General features: G+C 33.8%; 1 protein-coding gene across 6 annotated transcripts in view; it reads right to left on the reverse strand.

The window, feature by feature from the left end:
- Positions 1–27,020, reverse strand: part of LOC124176402 (protein phosphatase 1 regulatory subunit 12A) — a 46,716-nt gene that overhangs the window by 16,231 nt on the left and 3,465 nt on the right. For 2 of the 6 annotated variants that reach the window (XM_046557645.1, XM_046557644.1), the window contains exons 2-16: positions 18,409–18,539; positions 16,643–16,761; positions 16,145–16,304; positions 14,900–15,044; positions 14,514–14,629; positions 14,033–14,178; positions 12,916–13,056; positions 11,685–11,767; positions 11,106–11,232; positions 10,806–10,917; positions 7,690–7,827; positions 7,125–7,289; positions 5,060–5,188; positions 3,606–3,795; positions 380–529 (exon numbers count right to left, since the gene is read on the reverse strand). In XM_046557645.1, coding sequence (XP_046413601.1) covers positions 380–529; positions 3,606–3,795; positions 5,060–5,188; positions 7,125–7,289; positions 7,690–7,827; positions 10,806–10,917; positions 11,106–11,232; positions 11,685–11,767; positions 12,916–13,056; positions 14,033–14,178; positions 14,514–14,629; positions 14,900–15,044; positions 16,145–16,304; positions 16,643–16,761; positions 18,409–18,539 — 2,052 coding nt within the window. The remainder of the gene's footprint in view (positions 1–379; positions 530–3,605; positions 3,796–5,059; positions 5,189–7,124; positions 7,290–7,689; positions 7,828–10,805; positions 10,918–11,105; positions 11,233–11,684; positions 11,768–12,915; positions 13,057–14,032; positions 14,179–14,513; positions 14,630–14,899; positions 15,045–16,144; positions 16,305–16,642; positions 16,762–18,408; positions 18,540–27,020) is intronic. The other 4 variants (XM_046557649.1, XM_046557647.1, XM_046557646.1 and 1 more) reach the window with 4 other exon arrangements.

Genomic DNA, 27,020 nt, shown 5'->3' on the forward strand with positions numbered 1-27,020 from the left:
AGCGGAAAAAATTGTTCACATAAAATTTTTCACATTGGAAAGATATTTTTAGAATTTTTCACCGCCATTAATGTAAACTACCGTCGATTGTGAAATGTGGTCGTAATGTCCAATCACGATTATAGGATTAACGATACAATAAACATTACGATAAGCATTACATAATTTTCAATCTAACTACAATGTAGATATGTATAAATTCCAAGTAGAATATGCATACAATGCACGAAAAAAAAAAGAAGATAAAATGTTTCAAAATATGTAGCAGTAATACTCAATTGTAATTCCAGCCAAGAATATGAAATACCCATGAACACAAATTGCTCCGCTGGCGGCAATGTACAACCGATTCTACTTGGACAATATCTGAGTCACACACCTTGCTTCCATTATCTACCCTGAGCCTCCAAGAGGGCCGTCTCTCAGGCAAATTGGTTTCCTCGAAGGGCTTGTTTGCAGATACTGTGGTGGGAGTAGCTGTTGTTATCGTAGCTGTGATTGAGGTTGAGTTGCTCACAGAAGCTGGAGGCTGAGTATTTTCACCAAAAAAATATGTGAATTATGATTGATAATATTATTTATTTAGTTTGGATCGGATTTGTATTAAGTACCGCTGGGCCCCCGATAGCGAAACAATTGTAATCAAGCGATTGTCTTCAAATATTAATTTTAATGTATTTGATGATATGCAGAGGAAAAACTTATTTTCACAGAGGCAGACAAAAGGCTATTGGTTATATTTTCAATCAAAACATTCAGTATGCAACTATTACAATTCAGGTTACATAAACATATGCTTCCGTGGATTGATACGTAGAATCGACATCTGTTGCTAGTTATTTCGTATTTATAGCAATATTATCGTTGCGGTGCGTAATCATGTACTGCCGGATTAAACTTTTCCAATTTTTTGAACACGGAATAATTCTAAAATCAACCAGATATCAACCATGGTTCATCAAAGTTAGATGAGATAAAATAAGAATTTTGTACAGAGTAATAGAACACTGAATATGTTTGTGAACTAATAACGAGATCATTAGTAGCGGTTAAAAGAAACTGCGAAAAATGGCTATGTACAAACGTGAGTTATAGTGTCTAATAAGGAGTGAAGTCTGAAAGATTTCAGCTGAAATCTGCCAACTTTCAATGATTACCTCATCTATTTTTATCTAAAAACCAAACTGTATTGTGATAATATTAACATTAAATTATGAATTTATGAGATTTATATGTATATACAAATAGTTAAAAATGTGATACGTGTGAATGTAAAGTTCCAGCATGAAAATTTCTCAAAGCTTTATTTTTTAGAAGCTGAAGAATTTCAATTCAGAGTTCCAATAAGCACCAAAGATGAAGGTTTTGCCTGTAACACTATACTGGAAGAATAATATGATCGAGCGTATGGATTGCAGCAAGTCTAAGAAATATGATTTTAGTTTATTGATAGGTTCAAGTTCAGCGAGAAAATCAGTGTAGAGAAGTTTTGAGAAGTTAGTTGTCTAGAACATAGGCAAAAATGCAATTGCTATTGTATAGAATTATTTTGTGCGAAGTCGACGTTTTTGAGCTTACGGCAACACGTCAGATATATATCTTGACCTAGCATGGCAATAATCTGCTGATTTTAAAACGCCGTTTCAGGGATTATTTCCTCAAAAAGAAGTCAATATATTTTGAACAGTTAGAGGCATACAGATAACAGTGTTTTGTAATGCGATAATGTAATACGATGTAACGCTAATATCCGATTATAGGTAATCTTAAACGTTATTAAAAACAGTATATGAAACGCATTGATGACTTTTAATGAATTACATCGAGGCATACGTGGGGAGCATATAATTTCAATGTCATCGATTTCACTGAAACTTGGCAGTCATTTAGTACTTGAATGAAAGGAACAGGTGGACAGTGGCATACGTGCGCCTCTTGACCGTTACGAAGAAATCGCAGTTTGAAGTTCAACTCAGTTCTCTAAGCAATAAACAATAGATGGATGTTACAATAATAAAGTTTGCCTAACAATCAGAGTACCGAATATAGCTCTTACCTGCAGGGTGAATTTTACCTGCAAGATGGGACAACTCATCTTTAGTTTGCTAAATGGAAGAGTGTTTATTGTTACTATAATTTATTTCAGCGCTAAGACAATGTTAAAAATTCTTTGTATTGTACCTTTCAATCGCAATTCTTATAAAGTCGGTAATTCTGAAGTTACAGAACAATGATTGCCTTTTGTTCCATCAGGTTGAATGTACGAATTTGAACATCGTGGAAACTGAATAAACCTGCAAGCCCAATTTTTCCTCAACAATACTATGGCGCATGTTTTCCAGTCACCACTTGGTTTTCCTATCCAGTCACTATATTTCTGCCAAATTTCAGTTTATTCGGTGAAGTTAAGGATATGTAATTCAATTATCGAAGAAAAATAAAGGAATGATCTACAAGGTCAATTGGCTATCGAATAAAAACTACAGACATATCAAGGTTTTTCTATATTTACTGTTTTTATATACTCATGAAATACATGAATTATACTTCTTAGATTCACTTTCATACAAAATCATTTTCAGAACTTAGAATTACCATATAAATTTTTCTCAGTACAACATGATTAATTATACTTCTTTTGAACTGTGTTACTAACAGTAATCATCATCAAATGAAAATAATACTGATCTGGAATGATGCAGTTGAAATAATTAATTTATTATTTTACCAGTAAAGAGGAATAATAATTTCAGAAGCGGCAGGACTCTTATTATGCCAAGTAAAAATAAATGTTCCAAAATTTATACAAATGGAAGACAAATCGTTGCTCATACTTTACACCTTCTCTTCTAGCCTCTTTCCGAAAATGTAAACTAATCTTCAATCAAATTGTGCAAAACTTTATTTTAATCACAATTTATACGTACAGAAATTTGATTTTTCCAATAGAGATAGCACAAAGTAGTTCTACGTTTAAATTTATTAATCATCATATTATTCAGTCGATTCATCACCTTCTTTATACCCTCAAATTATATTATCACAGCCTAATTTAATTATATTCGATTTGATTGAAAGACCACATGGGGTATAGCAAGAGCTACGAATAACCCGATCATTTTATTGACGATCACGCAACGATTTCCGTTCCCTAAAATTTCTTCACCTATCTTAGCTTCCGTTTGAATTAATTGTTTTTCCTCGTACTGTTTCTTTGAACTATCATCGATTTTCCCTAATGAATTTGATTTATGTGAAAAAGCTGATATGTTATAGTTCCAATTCTGCCTTTTCAGAATGTCATCAATATTCTCCGGTGAATTGAATTTGCGCCTAACAATTGACTTGTAATTCCATTCTGGATGCAATTTATTGCAATTACAGAGCTCAGCTTTGCGTGTTACGTGGGCACAGTTTTTTTGTGACAACTCGCCAATATCTGAGAATTGCGTCTCACTGATATCCAAATTACTAAGTGCATCGTGAAACTCATCTTCCGAAGACTCGGCGATTGTTTCGTTCGAGAAATACGTTTTAAAAGAAGGAATAAAATTCATTGAGTGTTTAATACATTTGTTAGTGATGTGAAAAAGAGGAAATTCTACCTGTGTTGAGGGTGCTGTTACAGCGGGTGATTCACTGTTTTGCTGCTGTTTTTTCTTTACCAGTTGCTCCGCACTCTTTATCTCATCTAATGTCACGCCCTGAGTGGAACGCCTCGTTTCTCGTACCCTCTTAGCATGCGCTTTTCTTTGTGTTTCACTCTCCTCATCGCGAACTGGTGGCACAAAGGATCTGCACAAGGAATCGAATGATTCAATAAAGTGTTGCGGCTGCGTTTGGAATTGAGAAACATTTTAGAAACTTATTTTATTATATAAAGAATAAGTAAATTATTACACTTATATGTATTATATATCGAGCACTGAAAGAAAAATTAATTCTGATATGAAAATGTACAAAATTAGTGAGAGTACAAAACGATAAAATAAGGAATAATAATTCAGGGAAAATTGGGCACGCTATTTAATTCCATATATTCTGTATGTTTTGGTCCATATATATGTAATAAATAACATGAAATTTGAGCAATTTTCAAGTCACAAATCAAATTTCAAAATATGTCCACAACGATGCTATAAGTCATAAGTTTCAACTAAATGGTATACTTATTTGCAAAACATCTAAAATCATTGGGCAGTTCACTACACTAAAAAAATATCAAGCAATTAAAAATTATGCAAACTTAAAGTGATAATATTGAGTCATCAATAATAGCTAAATTAAGATAAAGATGCCTACTTTTGGAAGCTGCATCTACGAATCTATGATTCGTACGACAATTTTAAATAAAAAGGGATTACAGAGAATCTGTTGAACTTTCAAATTGGTGCTGCTTTTGTTCTAGGATCCACTGTTAACAAGATGCGTTGCAAGAATCATTATTATACACGATTTTCCGAAATCTATCGCTATAGAACACTCAAGTGCCTGTTATTTATTGAAAAAAAAAGTTAGTCTAGCTTTATGTTTGGGAAAAAACCTCTGTCCACTGGACTGAAGTGGAAGACAATGTCAAAAGCACAAGCGAGAGAGTAAGGAGTGGGTGATCTAGTATCAGAAGTTGTGTGAAGGGTGTACAATCGGTGTACAATTTTGGGTATTACCAAGCATTATCATATATACATGGGCAGTAGAATAGCGTCTAATAATAGTTCTTTAGAAGACTGTCATCGTCCCATCTTCATCAATTTGCATTGAAAACACCACTCACTTGGCTCAAAAAAACAGACAATTGCACTGGAAATCAATATAAATAACAATTTTTTTTTGTTGCAAACCAGCTAAAGCAAGATGAACTGCTTCTGATTCAATGAAAAAAAAACACAACAAACTTAATTTTAATGTGTACAATACAAAATGGTATTTAAGTAAAACCGTTGAAACTGAAACAAGTAAAATAGAGCATTACAGAATCATGCATTTTACACTCGAATGTATAATGAACAAAAAAACCACGCATTTCAAAAGAGCTCCGAATCAAGTCGTTACTACGCACTTGAAGAAATTCTTGAAGATATTTCCAGGACTAAGCTTGCTTCCTCCAGGAGTAGTTGGAGTAACTGGAGTCGCTGTGGTTGAATTTGGAGTAGATATACCCGATGGGGCAGTGTCCACTGGATGATTGCTACCCCGTGATACCAAACAACATTACATCAAACAATGCAGACTATAGTCTCAAAAAGGGGTTACCAATAGACACATCTGATGCGCCTAGCCCATAAAACAAATATATTTATTATCGTACATGAGCCTTTTACCTAGGTTACGCACAGCTATCAACATCCGACAGCAAAGAATTAATTGAGAGTTCCAAAAAGTCGCAGAGTTCAACAGATCATCGGATATTATTAATGTTCCGATAAATTGAAGGCTTTCCAAAGAAAAAAAAAAAATGTGCAGTTATGAATGAGCGACTTGGTTATTGCTGGGAGCAAAAAGAAAGAATCTACAGAATAAATTTCAGCAGTGATTCCAAAATTCCGAAATGCTTAGGAAAATAAAGAACTACTTCTATACTCGTCTGGTATATAAGTGAAAGACTTGCTGTAAGTCGAATCTATGCATAAACATCCTAGGCTCCTTCAAGCAATTGCTCTCACGTTTTCGATCCAATTATACATTTACGTGAATCAATGTCCTCCATAATGGAATATATAATATCAAAGATAGGATAATGATTAATTCATATAAATTTCAACAACTCGTCTGGTATATTTTCAGAGTGAGAGTTTTCTTTTTTTTTTTTTTGTTTTTTGTTAAACAAACCTTATTGTTTCAAGGTACAAAAATAAGCCCTTGTGACTATTTCTCAATATGCTCCATAGTACGATTGAGTATCAATACAGAATGAAAGGCTCAACTTTCAACCTAGGTAATACAGGCTCAATGTTTAACCAAATCAAATGTACCAGGGATATCAGCGCATCTGAATTTTTATCCATTGGTAATTCCTGACCTACAGACTAGATCATACCGTTCTACTACACGCTTGCATCTACCAGCTGAATTCAGGTGATATTGTGAAACTATTGGGATTATAAATGTTTTCGATTGAAGTTTAGAGCATAATAAAAGAAATAAACGATTTAAAAAACAAAATTTCGACGCTTCTCTTTGTAACTAGCACTCACAGCTTTACAAAGAGAAACTTCATAGGACTGTCAAGTTTTTTTTTTTTTTTTTTTCTTCGCGAATCAGTTTGATGCGAGCACTCTTATTTCCTTTAAATAGAAGATAAGAAATTGATTTAATGACTGAGAATAAAACGTGCCTGTCTGATTTGAAATCGATTTCACCAAGTACTTCTGTGCATCAGAATAGGTATCACATGGTTTCTGCTTTCAAAGTCAGATAGACACAGTTTATATTATAAGTTATCAAAATCGATTCAGTTGTTTGTACTTTTTTATACTTGCTAAAAAAAACTCATCAGAAATACTTCCTATTACAGATGCAAAAATGAAATTTTCATCATATATGTTATGAAATCTCAATCTTCAAAATGATAAAATTTATGACAAATGATTCGATTCGATAATTGCCAAAATTTTAGATCAAAAACTTGTAGAATACCGAATGCTTGCATATTATATACTACGATAATAACACTAGGTAAATATCTAGGAATACCAATACTATAATTACTAAATAGTGAATTCCAGATTTAAATTAAATTTCCAACGCTTTTCACAAATGTTTCAGTAACTCCTTGACTTTTCTCGGTGTTCCAATTTATCCAGGTCTGTACAAAGCCTCGGACAAATATTAAATGATGCTGTTCCTCGCACAATCTTTAATGGGGGCATCTACCAATGCGTGTATATGCTGCCACGAGTAACTCTTCGATCGTTCTTGGACTCCTTGTATTTACATTGCGACTATCTCAAAATAATCACACCAATTCAGGGCATGTTTTACCACATGTTTTTCTCATACAGTGGTAGGATCAAACACGTATTTTCAGGCTCGGTATTGGTATTGCGTAATGAAACGCATAAATAAAGTTGGATGATTAAAGAAAATGTTTACAATTAACATGAGAAAACAAAAACAATACACACCTACGAATTTGGTTGGCTGGAGCCGGACTTGTTGTGATGGTTCCTGTTGCAGCGGACATGGTATTAGTTACCGGCGTAGTAGCTGTGTTAGGTAGGGACGTAGGAGATGGCATAGATCCAGTTTGCACCCTGGTCAGTTCCAAGTTCAGTTTCACTTCTTTCCGCCTAAGACGTAGCAGAAAATAAAGATTTTGCTTCAAAGTTTATTTAAACCAAGATTTCAGTACTATAGGTTTGACTGTGATACATGGAACAATGAATAGAATAAATTCTATCACTCGTATTAATAATTGCTCAGTTCAAAGTTGAACAAAATTTCACGTATAATGAAAGCATTAAAAATTAGTCAATACAAAACATCAATGGTTAAGATAAAAAGCGAATCATGTTAAAAATAAATGAGTCAACACGGCGAACACGCAAGCAATATTTCAATAAATTACAGACCATTGTAAACTTAGCACGTGTTATATGGGAAAATTTTTTTTTTAAATCTGCAAAGTTAACTTATTAAACAAAAATATTAGAAATAAGAAGGAAGAAAAATTAGAGCAAGCGCATATACCTGTGAGTCTCGCGTAGAGACGCAGAACGAGCAGTCGTAGTATTGGTGTGAGTAGGAGAAGCTGGATTGCAACGATGGAGACTGGGGCAAGAAGATGCCTTGATGCGAGCTTGCAGTGCCTTATACTGCTTATAGAACCTGCACAACATGCGCCACACCATGCACACCTCTATACTATTTGCATTTTAACATACATAAAGCGCTGCCGAGGGGTTGACCATTCTTCATGAAACGCACACCTGACTTTAGGAGACTTTCGGCAGCTTTATGAATTCACACGAATTAAAGTAACTTTGAATAACATCGTCAAATTTCCCTCGACTTCGTGTAAGTTTAATTGAATTGAAAAACAAAAGACTTTTTCACCAAATGTACCCATCAAGTATGGTTAATCCATCGAGCATTGCATACTTATTTTAGACTATCTGAATGTGTAAATTTAATTTAGAATCTCAAAGGGTGGACCGTTTGAGCATGTGAAAATGATCCAGTGAAAGCTCTTTGACCAATAATTGGAGAAGAATATTTTCAATCAACATGATATATTTACAGTAGCTAAACATTAGATTTTTGTAAAAGTATTCAAGTACCGATGGGCACGCTATTTTTGTTTTTTCATCACAGTCTAAAATTCTTATTTTTATGCTCTTCCTTATCTAACATACTCTACATATTTACAGACATAAAGAAAACTAACTTGAGTTTTATTCATCAAGCTTCTAGTTTAGAATATTTATTACTTTTTTTTCTGTTGATTAAAAATATTCTGTTCCAACTGTTGATCAAAAAGATTGTTGAACAATTTTGTCATCTCAATTCAGCTAGACTCTACATATCAAACTTATACGTCTAGACCAAAATCGAAACAATAATCAGATAAACCTAAGAATATGAGTATTTATCATTGCAAAATATCTTGGGAATAAATTTGGGGGCAAACATTCAATCTGAGTAACAAAATTCTCATTTACTTCGCGATTTTTGGAAATCTGGTATTAACTGAAATTTTTTGCTGGTGATGATCTACCTTTTTTCTATTTTATCTAATCATAGTGAAGCATGGCGAAAAAAAAAACTAACTTTCAAGGACCAAGAAAAAATAAATTATATACGGCACTGCGTGCATAATGTGCATACCTGTGATTTGTTACTATAATTGAAATTACTTTTAAATATTCGATGTAAAGTTACATATACATATGTTAACTCTACAGTAATTGAATTACAGAAACCAATAATTCGAACCACAGATGAGACTTATTGCCAGGTTTGAATTTAATATTCCTAATTAACTTCTAGGGCAAAAAAGTGAGAAGATATTCAGCAGTATTTTTTATGAGGTTGCTAACTTGCCATGCATGAAAGTTTCGATAACAAATACAAAAGACTAAGGAAGATGATAAAAATAATTAACTAATTAATTCTTTCCTCTGACCAAAATTTCAGGGCATATTATAAAATGTTCAACGAGTTTTCTATCATTCACACTGGTATGAACATAATGTATACTTTCATTTAATAGAACAGGGAGAATATGAAAAAAAAATAACACTTTTTGTCGCTATTCCTAAATTTTGCCAGTTATGCAAAGAGGGAACAGGTCACGTAATGTGGAGGAGGTGAAACTTAGGAATGAAGAAAACGGTGTAAGATTTTAAAATACGGGCACAGAACTTTGGAAATAAGTGAAAAAATCAAATGTGGTGGAACCGATAGACACAAAAAAAAACGTAGAAATATGGAAGAGGTTGTAAAGAATGATGCTGGTTCAGCTGGGACTGGATTCAGTTAATCATAACTGTACATCAATTTGACAAATTGCCAGTATTTGGCATTTTCCACTTTGTGTTATGATGAATCAATATCACCAGTTTCATAAATACCGAGAGATAATATGGAAACAAAACATCGGAGTCAGCTACAAGTGCGCAATTTAAATGACAGTCCATCAGTAAGGTGAATGCTACCAATGGATGATAGCAATAGCGATGATGTTGGCTGTCACTCTTGCAATTAGCAAAAAAAGTTTTGAACTGCAGTCAAGTTGTGCAGCCATCTTAAAGTGAATTAAAAGACGTCGGTGGTGAGAAACATAGGATTTTTAGATAAAATAACAATGAGCATTTGTTATTGTATTGATTTAACACTGGCCAACTAAGTTCTGGGCTTCGTAAAGGACAAACTTATAAAAGAACCCAGCATCGTCGAAAATTTGAAAATTTGCAAATCAATCCAATTCTAAATCGGTACTACAGTCATGACTAGAAGCTATTTTTAAAAGCAGGACATTTTTCACCGCCTACTTTCTTTCGTCCACTTAATATAGTTAATCTCTTGATATTATTCCAAAACTTTTTAATAAATCCTGATAAGAGACAGCTGGATTACTGCCATTTTTAACATCTACCCATGGTACTAAACTTGCTAATCGATTGTCATTTCAGTTACCTGCTCACAGGTGGATGAGATGTTTAGTTTTCACATGATTTCTCGATATACCATTGCAGCAATGGTAAGGAGTTGCATTAGCAGAAACTTATTGAACAATTAAAGCAAACTATAGTTTTACACCACTGAAGTTAAACTATTTGTCTCAAATGCAGAACTTTTATGTTAGTTGCAAACATCATGTTAAGATGCGGGAGTAACAACTGTTAGAACACAAAAACATATAATCTCTTTCGATTTCCAAGTAAATGTTCTGTTCGTTGTACGAAACAATGTATTATCGATATGAAACATCAGACGATGTCGATAGTACATTTATCAGTCAGAATGCCACATATTTTTGTTTCGGGAACCCGTTAAGGTCATACGAATGGATTAATAATCAATTATTGTAGTAATAAAGATTTTTGAAAATAGGTATCGTACATCAACTCAATAAAAATAATTTCTCAACACTGAAGTATAATTAAAAAAGTCAAGTGTCTTGATTCCTCATTTCATGGGCGCTTAAATTTTAAAGTCTGATACAATTTCTGATGCACATCTTTAGGTACTTTATTTCAAAGCCCGAGAAACCCGTGAATGTTGAAAAACTTTTAAATTTGCATAATACTACAGCTAGAGTGACCTGAAAAAATATCAAAGCAGATATGAAAGCTTTTACTCACTTTTCATCAGTTTCAAAGCTGTGTGTTCTTCTAAGTACTACCTCTGAATCTGGGGTTATTTTGTTCGGTGAACTGGGTGACTTGGTAGACGGTTTTTCTTTCTCCTCCATCCCTGTAGATGTAAACATCAAAGTCCGTTGATATTAACGTTTACAGTTGATATCCCGCGCACAAAATAAATATTTAAACAGTAAATAATATCTTTATACAAAATTCACTTTCCCGCTGACGCACGTGACTGATGACTAAGTTACAGGAAATTTATGAAGAGCTTCTTAAAAATATTCTCGAATAACTTACTGGTAGGTATGGAATTTGTCGTCTCAGATTCTTGATTTCTACTTCTAAAGGAGCCAGAGCGTCGCCAGGACGGGATGGCTCCATCTTCATTATTATCAGTCTGTTGTTTAGGTGGCAATATTGGAGCCTGGAATAAAAAATTAATTTTTCAGTCACCTTTGAAAGCAGTTGATCAGTCATGTATACGACATTTTTTCATAATAATCTGCATATCCTTAGACCAAGATGTTATTAGGAATTTTCTTGATCAGGAGCAAATATATTGAAAAGATTCTTTAGTTATTTTATACAGAGTAGTTTCATTGGTAACCACTTCATAGTTATCTTTTTAACGCTATATTGTCATTGTTATTCTTTATGAGTGAATTTTTTAAATTACTACCACGAATTTTTTCCTTCGATTAATTCATTTTACTTTCTTCCTTTTTATCACATAAAACATCGATTGATTCAAACCGTTGCGAATCACTAGACGTACACTATCCACTGTCAAAGCTTTTAAAATTAATTGAACACGTAGTCAATTTTGCTAATAAAATTACCCCTAATAAGGCGATTTGATAACATAAATAATCTCACCTGAATAGGAACTTTATTGGTTTCCGTTGGTGATGAGGGAAGCACTGCTGCAGTTTCATCCCTGTTCACTCTGTTCTTCTTCTCTGTAAATATTTTTCAACATTACAGATTATCAAGCCTGAATCAAAGGTAAGTACAAATGTATTCGAGGGATTACGTACAACCACGTTCATCATGCGACACATACAATCACTGTGAAACACGGTAAAATGATGATTATATTGCAATAAAAGTTTTGCAATTAGTAACTTCTGATAAACTTATTTACAATATAAAGACTGTACAGAGGCCGATCATTCTTTACTATCAATAAGCAGTACGCTGTTCCATTTTATTGTACTTCAAGCTCTCAGTTTCCGTCACGATTGACTGGTAACAATTATTACGTGATCCACGCCATGCTTTTCCAGTGCAGAAAGATATTCCGTGTTACCACAGCACGTTCCATTTAATTTATAATCATAGGTAGGTAATAAATAGTAAATTATTCAATTAGCAATAAACAGTGCGTCATTGAAAAATAATAGTGTTTGCTGTTGGGAAATCTACAAATTCTCGCTGGTGTTGGTCCACTTTCACATCTCCAGTTCTTACAGTAATAACGGCTAGTCGGATAACGAACTGAGCATTAACTAACGGTTGAGAGATTGATCACGTGAAGACTGTAGGCGCGAAATAGTCTCGAGTTTACAGTGAATAAGTAGTGTGATATTTTATAACACATCGCCAATACTCAGTAAAGAATTAATGAGCCTGTAAAATTGTACGAGTAAAAGTCATTATGAGGCAAATAACGAATCGTGTAATATTAGAAAATTTCAAAAGTATGCTGATCATTACCAACTCGCAATTGATAATGGGAAATTTGAAAACCTTACTCATTGTCAGTAAAGGCAAGAGAAATAAGAGATTCATTTTTTTTTTAACGCAGCGCCATATTCAACAAGTTTCAAAGACAATGATAAACAAATGTCGATTTGCCACTGTAGTAATAGAACTGTTTGATCACTAGAACTTGTAAAGTTTTAGTAACTCTTAACTGTCTGTGATGACGGTAATAGTAGTGCCTGGTGAATTTTTATTAACAACTGAAATACGTGAACAATATACATAAATATCAATTTTGTCAAAAAACTTGAATTAACTATTTACAACATGCACATGTTTAATGAGATTCATAATATGATCTGATCCAGTTACAGATTGGTTTCACAGTGACCAAGGGACTCACCGTCATCTGTCAAACATGCAGAGTGGTCGGATTGGTTGGATTTATTAGAGTGGTCAGAATTGGTGGAAGAGTGAGTTTGAGAGCTAGTCTCAGAATCACCTTCACCATCACTCGCTTCCATGTCCGTTTCGACTTGACCTTCTATCCTCGCAGCAATTTTAAAAAGGAATTGAAATTACTTTTAAAAAGCTAACTTCTTTAACTTTAAATTTGAGGAAAATTTCGAAAGGTATTTTCCAATTAACAAAGAAATATCATACAGTGAAATCGGGAGGGTTAAAATTGTGTTAAGCACTAACAAAATTATAGTGGAAACGAAGAAGTTGATCTGAAAATTTCCCCGTCTTCTTGCTATTGCAATAATCTCCAAAATTCAGTAAGTTCAGCTAAGATACGCAATCAATAAAAAGTTTGATGAGGTAATGTTCCTTTGCATGATAGATATTAAATGCCTGTATCTGAATGTACACAATGTCTAGGGGAAAAACATCTCTACAATTATCACAATTATGATCTCTATCGAAAGCAAAGTGATCGATGTACTTTAGCAGCAAAGGATAGCAGCAAAAATCACAGTACTATATCCAACAATTGTTTCAGAGTAATAAATTTTCGAAAAATGGTCTCTCGGAGACTGGTTGCAATCAAGGCATATGACTTTCAAACAAACCGATACGACGTTGCTGGCTATAGTAATTGCTTCAATAGTGATAAAAAGGTGTATACGAGACATGCACTCCAACTGTTGGAATGGAGGTGATACACTAAATGGAATTGAGTTATCATCGCTATTTCTACCATTTTTCCAAAGTTTGAGGCATTAATAGGCATCAACTACGTAACGTTTTAGATTTAAGTGCCTTACAAAGGGCTACGTCAAACGAATGTTGCCTAAACGGCTTTGAAGCTAGATAATAGAATCATACGTCCAGGCATACCATGTATAGGATGTAAGCTTTCTGCCAATTTTGAGTTATTAAAAATTATATAAGTTTAATCGGCTTTGCTTCTAATATTAATTTCATCTTAGACTTTTGCAGTCAGTAAAATACGGTTGTCAACAATCGAATTAACGAGGCATTTCTAAAAATAAATATAATGTAAGATATCAACTCACCAACGTCACTGTTTGTAGTGGAACCAGAATCTTCTTTGTCGGATTGAATTTTTACTTCAACTCTCAGTACCTTGGCTGGAGTTTTTCTGTCAAAGATATCCGAGCCTTCTTGAGTGACCACTGGATTTTCATCATTCGTGAATTCTCTGCAGATTATCAAGTTATACGTGTGAGATTGATGTTAGGGTTTTTGAGATATTGGCCACAGTAACACAGCTTAATCCTATATTAATCTGTATGTCAGGTTGTTAGAGTGATATTACTCGTTTTACTTGCTGTCATGCCAAAAAAAAAGACATCGACTTATCAGGTGTACAAAACCACGTTATCCAAGGTTGTAACAGTGTAAACTACTACAGCACTATTACAACTTGATTACGACTGATTGAAATCAGATATTTTACAAACGATTGTTTTTTATTCTTTTTAATCAAATATCAAGATCTTGGAAGGGAATCAGATAGAAAATAACAAAACTTACCGTTTCATTGAAGACGACTTTCCTTGGTGATCCTTCATCAGTGTTTTTTGTTTCTGTTTCAATTCCTCTAAATCGTTCAATATATCTGGATCCGCAACATCGAATGCAGTTTGTCCCTGATAAACAAATAGTAAAAGTATTCAAAATTGCTATTTACATGTGCTCTATTTGTGTCACGCAAAAGTCGTGCGAGAATTTTCTTTGTAATTCTGATACCATCACATAGGATGTGTGAATGAGTTACGCACAGTTAGTTGAATACACAGAACTATGTGAGAAAAAGAAAGAATTATTATCAATGTTTGCTAGGAATAGAGCTGCTAATATAATATCATTAATACGATGGCACAATTGTTATAAGAATGAGCAAAGTTTATCATACTCACAGAATGATTCTTTATATCCATATCACAGAATTTTTCAACAAGCATTTTACAAGCTTCTAATTGACCCCAGTGCGCTGCACCATGCAGGGGAGTCCATCCATCAAGATCTTGCGCATTCACATCACAGGATGCTTGTAAAAGGATGCTAGAAAATATAAAACACTTATAGGGGTGCATATGGTGCGAACTGATCGGAATATGGCGTGTTAGCAAATTTTTATGTGAAAGACTATACAATAAAGCCATTGTTTCTTGTGTCGATGCTGGAATGATAAACTCGTCACCATCAGCCAATCATGCAACATGACTTTACTAAAATAAAAAGAAACCCTATTTCTCGGTTGCCGTTGTCAAAGATTAGACAACCTTATAAATTGCTAACGTATTTTCATTAGACATTTATGCTTTGTGTGTTTTCACTGAATTTATTATTACACAACGGTGTGTGCCGTCATGTCATAACACCCTGTACAATCTTTTATTACTTAGAATCGTAAACGAAGATTTCCAAATAAAAAAAGTAAAGTTTAATTCAGCTAATATCTTTCCATCGTCAATTATTTTATACATAGCTAGTTCACAATGGTGCACTGATTCGGAACCGTAAGCAATCTCGAATCTATTTTAGGAATTACCTATATAACTATAAGCATAGATCGTCGTTTGCTTACCCTGCAGGGTGCCGGCAAATTAGCTGAAATCAAATTCCCTCATTGTTCCGACAAGAAAAAAAAACAAGTTTGCCTCGTACGTTTCGTTCAAGTTAAACAAACATTGGTCATATTTCTTTTAAATAGTATTCCATCATTCTTTTCGGACGTAGGTAGATATGATACAGAACATTCCTTCTTAAACGTGTCAAATATAAGTACAATTCTAAGATGGCCTCCTAAGATTCAGAATTCACGGATTTGGAACTGAACTCTATACAAGCGTTTTTGTATTATGATCCCTCAGGTTGCAGCTTATGCTAGTTTATTCAATTTATTTATTGAACCTAAATCCAGTTAGATTTTAAGGAAAATCCCTGAGTTATTTGTTTTGAACGAACATGGGTTGTATGTAATTAAATAAGAATATGGTAAGAATCATCAGGGTCAAATACATAGTATCGAGTCACAATCATCTTGTAGAAAAATCTTACAGTAATGATACACTTGTACGAAAAAATGTAGAAAATTCTGATAACGCTATTACCCTGATTTATACAATTTTTAAAGAAGAGATCGAATTGTCATATCTTACCTCATGACTTTCACATATCCCTTGGCAGCAGCAACGTGAAGTGCGGTAGCTCCTGTCCTAGGATGGACTGCGTCTTTGCCGGGGGCACCGTTACACCAAGCTCTGGCATCGATCATCATTAACCTTGCCTCTTCGCTCCTAGCTTGATCAATATCTATACCTAAAGGACAATCAAGGATGTACCAAAAATCAACTAACTTAAATTCACTGCAATCCAGCATAACATTAGTGGAACTATCCAATGAAATTTACTCATTTCGACATCCTTTGTAAAATCTACTTATTGATTAATCGAATAATTATTCATTAGCAAATTAATAAGATGAGTATAAAATGTCTTTTGTGTACACAATCTCAATTGTTCCAGTCTCGATGAAGGCAACAGACTGTGTGCAAAAATAAGTTTGCGATCTAAAGCCCCCCTATTTATTTGTAATGGGTTTGGATATTGATTTAAATACAAGAATATGGCGAGCAAAGTATGACAGTGCTACGAACCAGCTTCGTTGATGAACTTGTAAAGCATATCTTCCATTTCGGTGCTCTCTGCAATATCAACGGCTAATTGCCCGTCATTGTTCACAGCTGCTAGGTTGCATCCTTGTTCTATCAGGTATCTAGAAGCCACACATACATTTTGTTACGTCCATGCCTGATTGATAACTAATGGTAAATTGCATTACATTTTCATATCTAATTGATTCCTGTGAAACCGAATACAATCTATGCATTCACTGTCACTGATTTCTCTGTAACTCTAGGATATGATATATTACATGGAACATTATCCTTTGCGTAGTTATTCCACATTTTTCACAGTCATAAATCTTAAGGCAATTTTTGAAAATGGTCTTTTACCTTTTTTTACCAAGCAACATTGATAAAAAAAAAACTAAAAATTCCTTTCTATGTGGAAACACTTTCGATATTTCAAAAAAGTATCGACGATTAATGTAACACTCAGTCACGTTCACAAAAACGTACTTTATGTATGAACAAATACTTTGTTGTAAAAACCAATATGTATATTACATTTATTGGCTTTATTGGTATGATACATGTTATACTAGACAATTAAATAAAATTCCTAGGTTATTTCGAAAGAAACGAATTAAAAATTAATTGTGTTTAATAATCGTATTATAATTTTATCTGTTAGTTAAACATAATTCGATGTATCAACTCCTAGTTTGGTTGGACTCCAATTATCACAGTGTACTTACTAGTCATATTATTAATCAATCAAGTGGCTCCAAGCTATTGGATATTGTGTAACAATTCCAATCAAACATAAGTAAGCGAATAAGCCCAGGATTTTCTTTTCACGTAGTTTACGGTGTAATCTTTTGCATCAGTTTCAGATGATTCGGATATCAATGACAATGACTCGGTCGGTAAGATAGTATTGTCACATGCCCTTAATGGGGTTTGAAAGCTCTGCAACTGCAGGACAGAGGGGACCGGTTCCAGTCGCCGATAAAACGTCGCTTTCATTTCTGTTTTCGGTTATTTTTCATAAACGGATATCGACAAGTTAGTCAGTTTTTGCACGGACTTTCGTAATATTTTATACTATGCTCTCAGCAATTTTATATTAAAGCCTAACAATTTTGTTCGAAAATAATAGATCAACTTTTCGGTACACCTACCATAAGCATCATCAACCCATAAGAAGTTAACTCTAGCTTTGCGTGTTCTCGTAAACGACATTCAATAATGTCTTCAAATCTTCGCAGCAACAATGTCTTGTATATTAATTAATCGACCACGAAAGTTTCGAGTAGTCTTGACGGCCAGGTATACTTTGGGATTGTATGCCGGTGTTTAAATTGCGACAAGATTTATCGGGTGATAGATGATACAAAAGTTATTGGCTTCCCTTTCAGTCACAATGGGATGCTTGGCGCCCCACCTCAAGGATTCCATATCCTAGCATTATCAACGTTTATTTACATCTTAAAATGATAATTGTTATTTCGTATAACTCCAAAAACCCCCGAGTAACGAGTTTCGGCCAGAATCATCGAATTATCATAGTTTTTTCGATTTTGCATCCGCCATATTGGAACCGCCATTTTGGAATTAGAATTGATCGAATTCCGACTTCAGATTCGTGATCAGCGACTCCGAAAACCAGCGAGTGACAATATTCAGGCCATAATATTGAGTTGAAAAATCTGTGACTGAAAGGGTTAAAAGCCATTCTAATGTGCAGCAACAGTACAAATGGGACTAAGGGAAGATGGAAATGCGTAGAGACGTACTTGGCAATTGATATGAATCCGCACGAGGCGGTGGCATGAAGAGGCGTCCATCCTTCGTTATCTCCACGATTGATATCCGCCCCCTGCTCCACCAAAAACTCCACCATATCCAAGTCATCGTCAATGCAGGCCTAAAAAAGACAATTCATACGGTTTTAATAAAATTTAATAAAATATAAGGTTCTACCCCAATGTTGTTTAACATATTTGAGTCGAATTTATAGTCAAAATTGTACAGCGCATTGATAATAACAATAGCATTCCAATCTTTTTATTTATATCTTTAGATGAGTTTTGTCTTTATAATTAACCACCATAGCAATGTGGCTGGACTAACGCGATAAGTTGTCGTTCATCTTTTACCATCGCTAAGTATTTTTTTAATGTTTTTTTTTTTTTGGCTATCTATTTCTTCATCAAGTTCTGTATTTCTCGTTGAATGAAAACTATGCGATTTTATACAGAAAGAAAAACTGCATCATTATTGATTGACCCGCCAAGCCATGTTTCCCGCACATTTATAAAACTGTGCAATACACGTGTTAGATAAATTTGGAATATGTAATATGCGTAGATCCTACAGGTAGGTATTTATTGCTTATATACTACCAACTATGAAAACTATTATGTATACCGGATAATTAACGTCATCTATTATTTCACTTGTATCTATGCTTTCCATTACTCGTTAAACAAATACTCGGCGTCATTTGCATACCTCTTACAAATGATCTTTTCAAGGACTTAATGAACCATGCCAGTTCTCGCATCTCTCAAACCGCTTCGCACCTTTAAATTGTACGTTATAGATGAAAACAATCAAAAAAATAAAAAAAATTAAATCTAAATGTTGGGTCATTCTGTAAAGCCGATCAGTCTTGTCAGTCGGAGCTTCTAGGGCGCTTTTCACTACCCGGTGGTACTGCGGAAATTATTTTTTTTCTTTCCATATCTCCAGAGTAATTTGCATTGCCGATTTTATGTACATGCGTTATGCACATGATTTTATGAAACAGCATTACGATGATATTTTGCATCATTACTTGAATCCTTAAATGAGAAATGGTTTTTCACCAACAATATCGGTGGACCGCGAATGTTTTGGTAAAAAGCAATGCTACAAATGTTGTAATACAAGAATATATGTACAAACACAAGACATAACCCAAGCTGTGAGGTAAAATGTATAATGGAATCCGTAAGGTAAAAACAGGTCAAGGTATTTATAAGATAAAAAAATTATCATTCTCCATGTGAATTTTGGCATAAATAGTAAACTGTCAAAACACTTTGTACAGTCACGTAGAGTTGAACGATACCTGAATTCGCGTCTATAATATACAAAATCCTACGCAAGGCGATCCAAAAGAGACATTCAGCTCGTATTAACCTATTGGTCAAATGTCGTAGTTCTTAAATAGCTTCGAGCTACTCAGTCGGCTACACTCCGTTCATCAAGAACGTCTGCACCGCTTAGAAATTTTGCCTCGATGCCAGCACAACTCCCGCGGTTATGTTATACACGAGTCCAAGATGAGACTCTCCGTTAGAAACGTGCAATTTAACGCATTACGAGCAACTGCGTTACCTACTTATACCACCGATTCTACGGTGCACAAATGCATGCGAGACCAATTCGGGGCATGATTTTTTATCAAAAAAGTTCAAAACTATAACGATGAAAACCTTAAAGATGCAGCATCGGTACAGTTATTGTATAACGGAGTACCTCTGCTGATAGAATGGATGTAGATGCATAATACCTTTCGTCCTTCCACTTTTATCGCTTCAATTTTAGTAACTACCCAAGTCGGGAAGTCAGAAAGTCGGTAGAACGACGTTTCAACACTTTCGAACGGTATATTTAAATTTTTATAACCCGAGCAATCGTTATTAATTTCCTGTATAAATGTACCTACATACAAATACATGAAAGACGTACCTATAGAAATAAATCTTATTTCGAACGTAGTATTTTTTAATATAAAATCCATGGGTGTGACGAAATCAGTTATATTTCATGAGTTCAAACACGGTACTTACAATTAGTGCCGTATGACGACCACCGATAACGTGGTTTTCATGCAGAGTGCATCATATGATGAACGCATCGAGTGACATATGCTAAAATGCATATTTTCCTTAATAACAAAAAACCATAACTTCCCTCTGTAATTTTTACATGTATTCGAAATCAGTGCGTGCATTTTAGAAGTCGGACGAAAAACGGAAGTATGTTGACAGAAAAAAATACAGGTCGCTCTAGTGAGAAAAAGTAACCTTCTCCCAGGCTAGGTTTCGATTTTTTTTTACGATTTAGGATTTACAACATAGGGGTTTTGTAAAGATAGATGGGGTATTAGGGTTCCAATACTTTTTCATAGTACGGACCAAATAGAGCAAAATTAGATACCCACAGCTAAAGTGTCCATTATTTTGGCCGTTTTGAAATTTTATCAATTTTACCCGAAATATAAGATATGTTATGATAAAAAAAAAATATTCCCTATGAATATGAAAATTTTCGGATAATATTAACACATGCCGGGGGACGATTGAAATGTTGAATGTAGTATATATTGAAATCATCGATGTTTTTGTAATTTGTTTTTTTTTTTTTTTTAATAAGCTAAAATGGACTGAAAAAATTAATTTTTTACTTGAAAACAAGGTTTATATTTCCAAATTAATGTAGGAACAAAATAATTTGGGATGAACCAACGTATTTCATGGATAACGATACTTAATTAAACCGTAAAAATTATACTGTTGTGAAATATAAGAGAGTTTTGAGATTCAATGTATTTTTTTTTTGTTCCTATGTTAATCAGTAAATTGATTTTTTCAGTCCATTTTGGTTCATGAAAATAACAGTAACTGGCAACTGCTTTAGGGCTTACTGAGGGGAAACCTTCAGTTTTAGAGTGCTTATAGGAGACTAAAAAAAAAGGGTACTTTAGGGAAATAAGGGATCCACTGTGTAACCTAAGATTGCTAACGTTCTTTTGGTAGCTCCAGAATGTAAAAAAGGTCCGGTTTTGCTGTACCTAACATTCTATTACTTGCTGACCCGGTTATCCACAATTTTTTTTTCTCCTTTCGACGCACTACATAAGAAATATTTACATAAGAAAAGGGTTCAGCTATAGAACAAAATCAGAAGTGCAACTTGAAAGATAAGAAATAATTAATTTCATGAGGTTGAAGTTGGTAACGTTACTTTAAGCGATGCATGTTTAGGAAAATCGTTACTTCACAACCTGAGGATTGTATGAAATTCAGCATTCAGCTAGTCAATCATAACAAAGAAAACATGTTCATATTTTTAAAAGCCAAACTCCTTGGAATTCGGTCTAAAATTATACAACGGTTTATTTCATAATGTTTCGTTGCGTTAACGTTACTAACTTCAACATGGTTCAATTTCCGTACTTTTCACAATCTTGCCATTGTTTTCTATAAACTTTACTTCTCGACTTGAATCACAATATTAAAAACGCGTAATCTTGTCACTTTGATCCCATTTAGACTTCTTCCAGCTCAAATTGTTCATTTTTTCACTTGTAAGGCGAATAACTTCTGGATTCACGGTAAGAAAAACCACGTTTAAAAACTTTTGCGTTATAACATGAAGAAAAAAAACTTGCAATTTTAAAAATGAATGCCGGGAAAATTTTTCAACAGACACGCCGAGTGTACCTAATCGGATAATATCTGCACGATGTTGAAGTTAGTAACGAAACATTGTATTTAGAATCGCTATTTCAAAATTTTCGTAACAACTTTGAAGGCGTTGATTTTCAAAAAACTGAATATACATACAACGATGTAACAAATTGTCTAAATAGCAGCGCCGCGCTGTCATAATTTACCAGATATTTTACCGATATGTTTAATACGCAACACCCTGTATATATTTACGCAAAGCATAATATTTACTATACAAGAGTAGGTACAAAAATATTCTCAACGTAATTATATATTTTCTGACTTTGCAGGCTTACAAATTTCAACGATACGCATCGCAATAGTAACCTGGACGACTTTAGTTTTGATTTTTATTTATTTATTTATTTATTTGAACATGGACGGTACGTTAATCGAGCATACGTAGAATACTACAAGTATCTAGATAATTATTTCCCACACCCGTAAAAAAAATATTACACAGGAATCGATCGTTTATCATGAGGCTGAAGTTAATAAGATTATTTTAATGATTCGTGTTTCGAAAAACCCGTTATTTCGTAATTAACGGAAATTCTGAATGCAATAAATTATAATAAGGCAAAATTAATTCATATTTTCAAAACTTAGCCACCTCAAAGTCACTAAAAAATTGCATAATAGCGACTTTTTATTTTCCTCTCCAATATTTCGTTACGCTCAACGTTACCAACTTCAGACTCATCGTATATATCCGTTATACGTATAATGCCTCCTTTTGATTTCGCGCGTCATTTTGTGAGGCGCAAGTTTTGTAACAAACAAACGCACCGATTCGAAATTGAAGTCTGACGTCACTGCCTGTTGCGTAAGTTAAATGGTTATATACATAGGCTCCATGTTGCGTCTATTCTATACATACATATGTGTGTATATATATATATATATTACGTTATATTAGGATGATACTATTTTAGGCTCTAGTTTTCAACTTACTCCTCTTACCGTATAATGCTTTTGATAAAAATTTCTATTATTCAATTTCAAATTTATGATCCAAAAGAGAAACTTGAACAAAAAAAAAAAAATAATAATTAAGAGTACGACTATTTTTCAACGTGACCTGTATAAACGTTTTTGTTTGTACCTACGTCTGATTCACCGCGTTTACAAAAAGTACAAGCATTTCTTACTAACCGAACATTCCTATCCCATACCATTAATCAAATTTAAGCATATAATATTGGAGCGCTTATGCATGTCTACGAAATGGGGGGAAAAAAAAATTCCCTAGAATTTTGGAGGGTTCGTGTAAAAAATTGTGAAAATAAACCGTAGATTGAAAAAAATTATCTCTAACGGGTTTTCAATACACAAGCTTTCGTTATCTGCATTCCAAATCTTTCCCAATTGTTTGAAAATTTTTCTTCTCGATGATTTAACGCCACCAAATGACGATGTACCGGTAAACATTATATGTTCTCTATAGAGTGATGATTACTAGGACGTCGAAAATTGCCAAGTCTAACAAACATTTAAAAAATCGACAATTTATACGAATCCAAGGTATATTTTCAGTAGTATTAGTAGAAAATCTTAGGAATTCCTGATGCGATATTTTATACGACTGTATATGCAGTATTATTCGTTATTGAATATCATCATTATCAACATCATCGATCCATAGCTGCATAACAGATCGCGTCAGGCATTCTCAAGATTTTTTCCAATTCGTACTGACAATATTGTATATACCTTGAATTGATATTCATTTTGGATAAAAAAAAAAAACATATTTGTAATTATACTTAGAGAAAGACAATAACTTATCAGTGTTATTCAAATGAAAAATAAAACGCGCGTACCATTTCTAATTGGGAACTTCTCTCCACTACTTGTTATAGTAGTCGATCTGATAGGGAGGAAAATGCGACGAGTGAAATTTTTTTCAATCTATGAGGTTGAAGTTAGTAACGTTACCGTAACGATGAATGTTTAGGAAAAATCGTTACTTCGCAGCTTTCAGATTGTCTAAAATTTAATCAACATCAACAAACAAAACCAAGTCATATTTTGTAAAGACAAATCCTTGAGAGTCACTCTAAAATTTTACAAAATTTAGTACCATTTACGAAATATTAGAAAATTTTAAAGCTGCAAGATAACGATTTTTTTAAACATGCAGCGTTGCAGTAACGCTGGTAACTTCAACCTCGTGCAAATTTAGAGAGTACAATGTAAATATGGAATGTGAAATATTGTATTAGATGAAGACTTGCAGTGAAACTTGGCAACGTTCTGCATTCACTACTGCCAACTTGAAAATTGCGAAAATAAAGGTAATATCACAGGTTGTAACAAATCGTTGTTCATTAATTGTTGTTCTTTGCAAAATTATGGATGAAAAAATGTATAGCTCGTATAATAAAAGCCCAAGAAGTGAGAAGGAAAAAATGAATCGATCTTAACAACAGATAATAACAGACGAATGTGTACTCGCGATATCCTGAAATTTGTTGATGAAGACATGTTAAACTTTTCTACATTTCAAGTTACGATCCACGAACTCAGGAATACGTAAAAGCATACGCAAAAGCATCATTATATGAATATTTATTAAGCCTTTAATTCAGGCCGGTTTTTTTTTTGCAGCTTTTTATTTATTAACCTACTTTTTTTCCGACAACTCTCGAGTTTTTTGGTTCCACGTGGTACCAGAAATATTATTAAGACTAAAAAAACAAAATACAAACTTTCTTTATTTATTTATTGCAAAAATAGCACATGTAAACAAATGGTCGAAATTCGTACTTTTCCGGGAAAAAAAGAATTTTCTGTTAATTTAGCACAAAAATCCAAACGCCAATTTTTACACATACTTAATATACACCAAAAAACATCTTTCTTCTTGTTGTTTTTGTTTGTCCGCCATATTAGATCCGCCATTTTGAATTTTCGAATTTCGAGTTCAGATTCGTAATCTGCGAGCCCAAAAGGCCATGATGCATGCAAAATTTCAAGTGAATCGCATATAAGGAAAAATGTATGCACGAAAGTGTTAATTTTGAAAGAATGTTGTGAAAATAAACGATTTCGAAGGGAATTTTTATAAAGGGAAAACAATGAGTATCCAGCGAATATCGATTCGTTGAAGTCAGTTGTTCGCAGTTTTCGGAACGAATTCCGGTGTACTTTATAATACATGTTTCGCAAGAGGGCCAAACTCTCTGTCTAATCTTAGTGTAACGTTACGCCGGTTGCCGGTCGTCACTACCAACACTTTACTGTCAGTTATACTCGTGCTTGAACGTGTATCCGTATCGCTGAACGGAAAGCGTAAACGGTTCATATTCGTTGCTGCGCCAATTGGCAGCGCGTTGAAATAGTTTGCATATTGCAATTCAAGTTCGAGTATTACTTGCCAGTCGAAGATAAAAAGGAAAAATATGAAAGGGGTTTGTTGATGATGAATAATAATGACCGCGAACAATGGATGAGTGAGTGAGGCTGCGATTTGGACCGTGCCAAAACAGCGGATTCGTAAATTATTTCTTCCTGTTCTCTTTCTGTCATTGCCAACAAGAAGTTGATCCGCAAAAATCTTTGGGGTGATAAGAACATTGAAATGCAGGTCAAGATAGCTCTTGAACACAGTAACAAAAGAACGATGACTATACCAGCGATAAATGAAGAGCGAAAGAAAGTTACGGATACCGTTGCACACTTCGTTGGATAGCAAAGGAAATATCACGAATTTAATCAGGCTGAAGTTTGTAACGTTATTTGTAATGATGCATTTTGGGAAAAGTCGTTATTTTGCAGATTTAGGATTACTTGAAATTTAGCAAACTGTCAATACAGTACGAACAAACTCTGATTTTGTAAATTCAAATTCTTACGAGGCTGTAACGTTACCGTATCGAAATGTTGAAACGCAAATTACGGTTTTGCACCTTACGAATAACTCAAGTAACAAAATAATGAATTTTTCTAAAGATTCACCATTAGAATAACGTTATAAACTTCAGCCTAATAAATTCTTCAGCTAATCTAAAGGTGCAAATAGTGATTTTTGTTTGAACGTTTAGATACGTCAACGTTGCTAACTTCAGTCACGTCGAATTCAAGTGTTTTCACATTGATGGACATGGACGTTGGACGATACTTTGGTTTATTCCTTGTTAATAACGCGACAAAATGGAGGAATCACCGTAATTTTCAAGATTATTGGTGCAATTTTATTAGACAAGGGTAACGTGTCATAAAACATTTGAAATACGAGTATCTAATTACGAGATTGAAGTGAGTAACGTTATAGTAACGAAACAGTGAGGGAAAAATCACTAATTTTTTCATTTTAAAATGATTTTGAGGGAACTAAAATCTCAAAATATAAGAGTGTTTTGTGTTATTAAGAATTACTGAATTTCAGGCAATTCAAAAATCGCCAAATAACGGTTTTTCCTCAGTATGAATCGTTACTATAACCTTACTAACTTCAATATAATTACCTAATTAGACTAACGCGACTCCTAGCATTAGAATACAATCCATAGAAAGTGAATGACGAATATAGATATTTAAATGGTTCAATTTGCGATAAAACATTAAGGATAGGAACTTATACAGTGTGAAAGTTATGGACCGAACATTACACTAGGATATTATTGTAAATAATAATGTACCGTTTATTTTATTAGCTAAATATTATATCTTTATCCGAAAAAGCGGAACCCAAAAAATTTTCAGTAAAGCCAATCAGATTTTGTCTTCACTAATTGAGAGAATTTTCAGAAACTACATGAAATAAAAAGAAAAACGCATAATCATGAGGCTGAAATTAGTAACGTTATTGTAATGATAAAGGTTTTGTATAATCGTTATTTCACAGTAGCAGAAATGTCTGAAATTTAGTAAATCATAGTAAGGCAAAATGTATTCATATT

This window comes from Neodiprion fabricii, chromosome 2 (genome assembly GCF_021155785.1).
Source record: "Neodiprion fabricii isolate iyNeoFabr1 chromosome 2, iyNeoFabr1.1, whole genome shotgun sequence".
NCBI lineage: Eukaryota > Metazoa > Arthropoda > Insecta > Hymenoptera > Diprionidae > Neodiprion > Neodiprion fabricii.